Genomic DNA, 2,554 nt, shown 5'->3' on the forward strand with positions numbered 1-2,554 from the left:
GCTGAATAATCCTTAAACTATAAGAACTAGATGATGCCCAGCTACAACTACCAATCGCTTTCAGAGTGATCACATTGGAAGTTCTAGATACAATGGTGCCATTGATTAGGTTCCAACTCAAAGTGACCCTGTGTACAAGAAAAAAAAAAAAAAAAAACACTATCTAGTTGTGTGCAGTCATCACAATTCTGTTATGTTTGAAACCCTTGCTTTTGCTATGTTGTCAATCCACCATACTGAGGGTCTTTCTCCAGGGACTGATCTTTCTTAACAACATGTCCAACATACAGACATAAACATATTTTCGTTCTGATGAATTCCCAACATTCCAGGGCCAAAGGTGTTGCATAATGAAAGTCTTGATTTCAACCATGTGCAAAAACCATATATAGATTAAAGATTTAAATGTCAAATGGATCAACAAATATTAAAGTAATAAATGAAATTGGAAAACAATGTAAAATATTGTTGTATGCAATACATAAGTTGAGGAAAATACAAGCAAAAATCTTGAGAATTTTTAGGTCATTTCTGTTTTCTTTAATATTTTTCAAGACTCCACGCCTCCTTCAATGTTAACATAAACCATTTTTGTTGTTGTTGTTGTTCTGAGTTAGTAAGGCAGCGCCATTTGTTATCCAAAGTTATAAATCTTTAACGAAGCAGTCTACCACTTCTCTCTTCTAATTAGTGGATAAACATTGCCATGTTTTGGTTATTTGATGTACACGTTAGCACGGGTAACACCATAGTTCCTTCAAAATTGCATAACTTGGATTTTTCTATTGATAATTGAACCACTTTTTAGTATGAGAGAACTTCAAAGAGTTTGCAGTAAATTTCACTTTCTTTTAATTCCATTTTTCATTTAATTTTTGGAAGCCATTGTATAGCATTTAAATACTTTATTTTATTATGATTTCGATTGCACTCTAATTTTATGTACCCAGAATTTTTATTTATTTTCACTTAAGAAAATCGAAGTTGAAGGTGATAGTAACTTATTCATGGCCGTGCATTCAAATCCTGGAATTTCTAATTCTAAAACAAATACCTTTAAGCACTGGGCTATACCTCCTTTCTTCTCAGTAGAATTTAAGAAGGGGTTATTGTGTCAGATGTAGTTATTAATCATAATTATACTGTCTTAATTTGAACATTCATGGGATTCTTATGATATAGCTTAAAAATGATACAATTTTTTTCTTTTGACATCAATATCCCTTGAATCTTAGATATAGAAATAAACATAACACATATTTTATGGTTTCAAAATATAGGATGCACTTCTAAAAAAAAAATTGTTAGAAATGTCCAAGATTATATATAGTCAAATAAAGAATGGCTAAATAGAAACAGAGACTACTGAAACATTAAACTGTTTCTGAAGAGAAAGACAAAACAATCACTAGTAGGATACAAAGAAACTATGAGATCAAATACTTAGCATTGATCTAGCATCACTGTTATTTTAAGTTCCTGGTGCTCACTCTCTTATTCATAACTTTAATGAGGGCATTTTTCACTTCTTTATTCCTGAGACTATAAATGAGTGGATTCAGCATGGGGATCACAATAGTATAAAAAACAGAAGCCACTTGGTCCTTTCCCAAGGAGTAGGACCTACGTGGCTTTAAATAAGTAAAAATCATGGTACCATAGAAAATGGTGACTCCCAGGAGGTGGGAGGCACAGGTAGAGAAGGCTTTTTGTTTTCCTGATGTGGAGTTAATTTTCAAGATAGTAGAGAGAATGGCTGCATAGGATACAAAGACTGTGATGAGAGATGCCACTAGTGTAGAACCAGCACCGATGAATATCACGGTCTCAATATCACGTGTGTCTGTGCATGACAGAGATAAAATTGGTGTTGTGTCACAGAAAAAATGATTGATTACATTGGAATTGCAGAAATGCAAGGTGTTCATGCAAAGTACATTGACAAGTGATTCACTACAGCCAACTGAATAGGATGCCGTGATGAAGGAGCGGCACAGTGTAGTGGACATAACAACTGGGTATTGTAGTGGGTTGCAGATAGCTACATAGCGATCATAGGCCATTGAAGAGAGAATCAAACATTCAGTGCCAGCCAGAAAGACAAAAAAATACATCTGAGTGAAACAGCCACTAAATGAAATATACTTATCAAAAGTCAGTAAGGTCGCTAAGGTTTTAGGCGTAATGACTGTTGAGTAACTAAGGTCAATAAATGATAGGTGGCTGAGGAAAAAATACATGGGAGTGTCCAACCGCGGATCCAGGCGAATTATCAGTATCATTCCAGTATTCCCCAGCACAGTAACCAGGTATATCAGGAGAAAGAGATTAAAGAGGATCAGCCGGATCTCATCAGAGTCTGTCAATCCCATTAGGATGAAATGTGACATGCTAGTGTGATTCCGTCTACCCATTGTGTGCAATTTCTCTAAACTGTAGGAGATTAAAGTTGATACTTAGCATCAGTGACTACATAAACTTTTTTGTTAATATAAATAAAGTAGCATTTAAAAAACATAATTTTGTTTTCCTAGAAATTTATGATAAAGATGGT

General features: G+C 34.3%; 1 protein-coding gene across 1 annotated transcript; it reads right to left on the bottom strand.

The window, feature by feature from the left end:
* Positions 1 to 1,466: 1,466 nt before the first annotated feature.
* On the bottom strand, positions 1,467 to 2,414 carry LOC102824210 (olfactory receptor 8H1-like). The gene has a single exon (XM_006877598.1). The coding sequence runs from the start codon at positions 2,412 to 2,414 to the stop codon at positions 1,467 to 1,469; it is 948 nt and encodes a 315-aa protein (XP_006877660.1).
* Positions 2,415 to 2,554: the final 140 nt, after the last annotated feature.

Source organism: Chrysochloris asiatica, unplaced genomic scaffold, assembly GCF_000296735.1.
Source record: "Chrysochloris asiatica unplaced genomic scaffold, ChrAsi1.0 scaffold00535, whole genome shotgun sequence".
In the NCBI taxonomy this organism is placed as follows: Eukaryota; Metazoa; Chordata; class Mammalia; order Afrosoricida; family Chrysochloridae; genus Chrysochloris; species Chrysochloris asiatica.

Coding starts and splice junctions, on each gene's coding strand:
- LOC102824210 (XM_006877598.1), bottom strand. CDS start 2,414: ATGGGTAGACGGAATCACACTAGCATGTCACATTTCATCCTAATGGGA.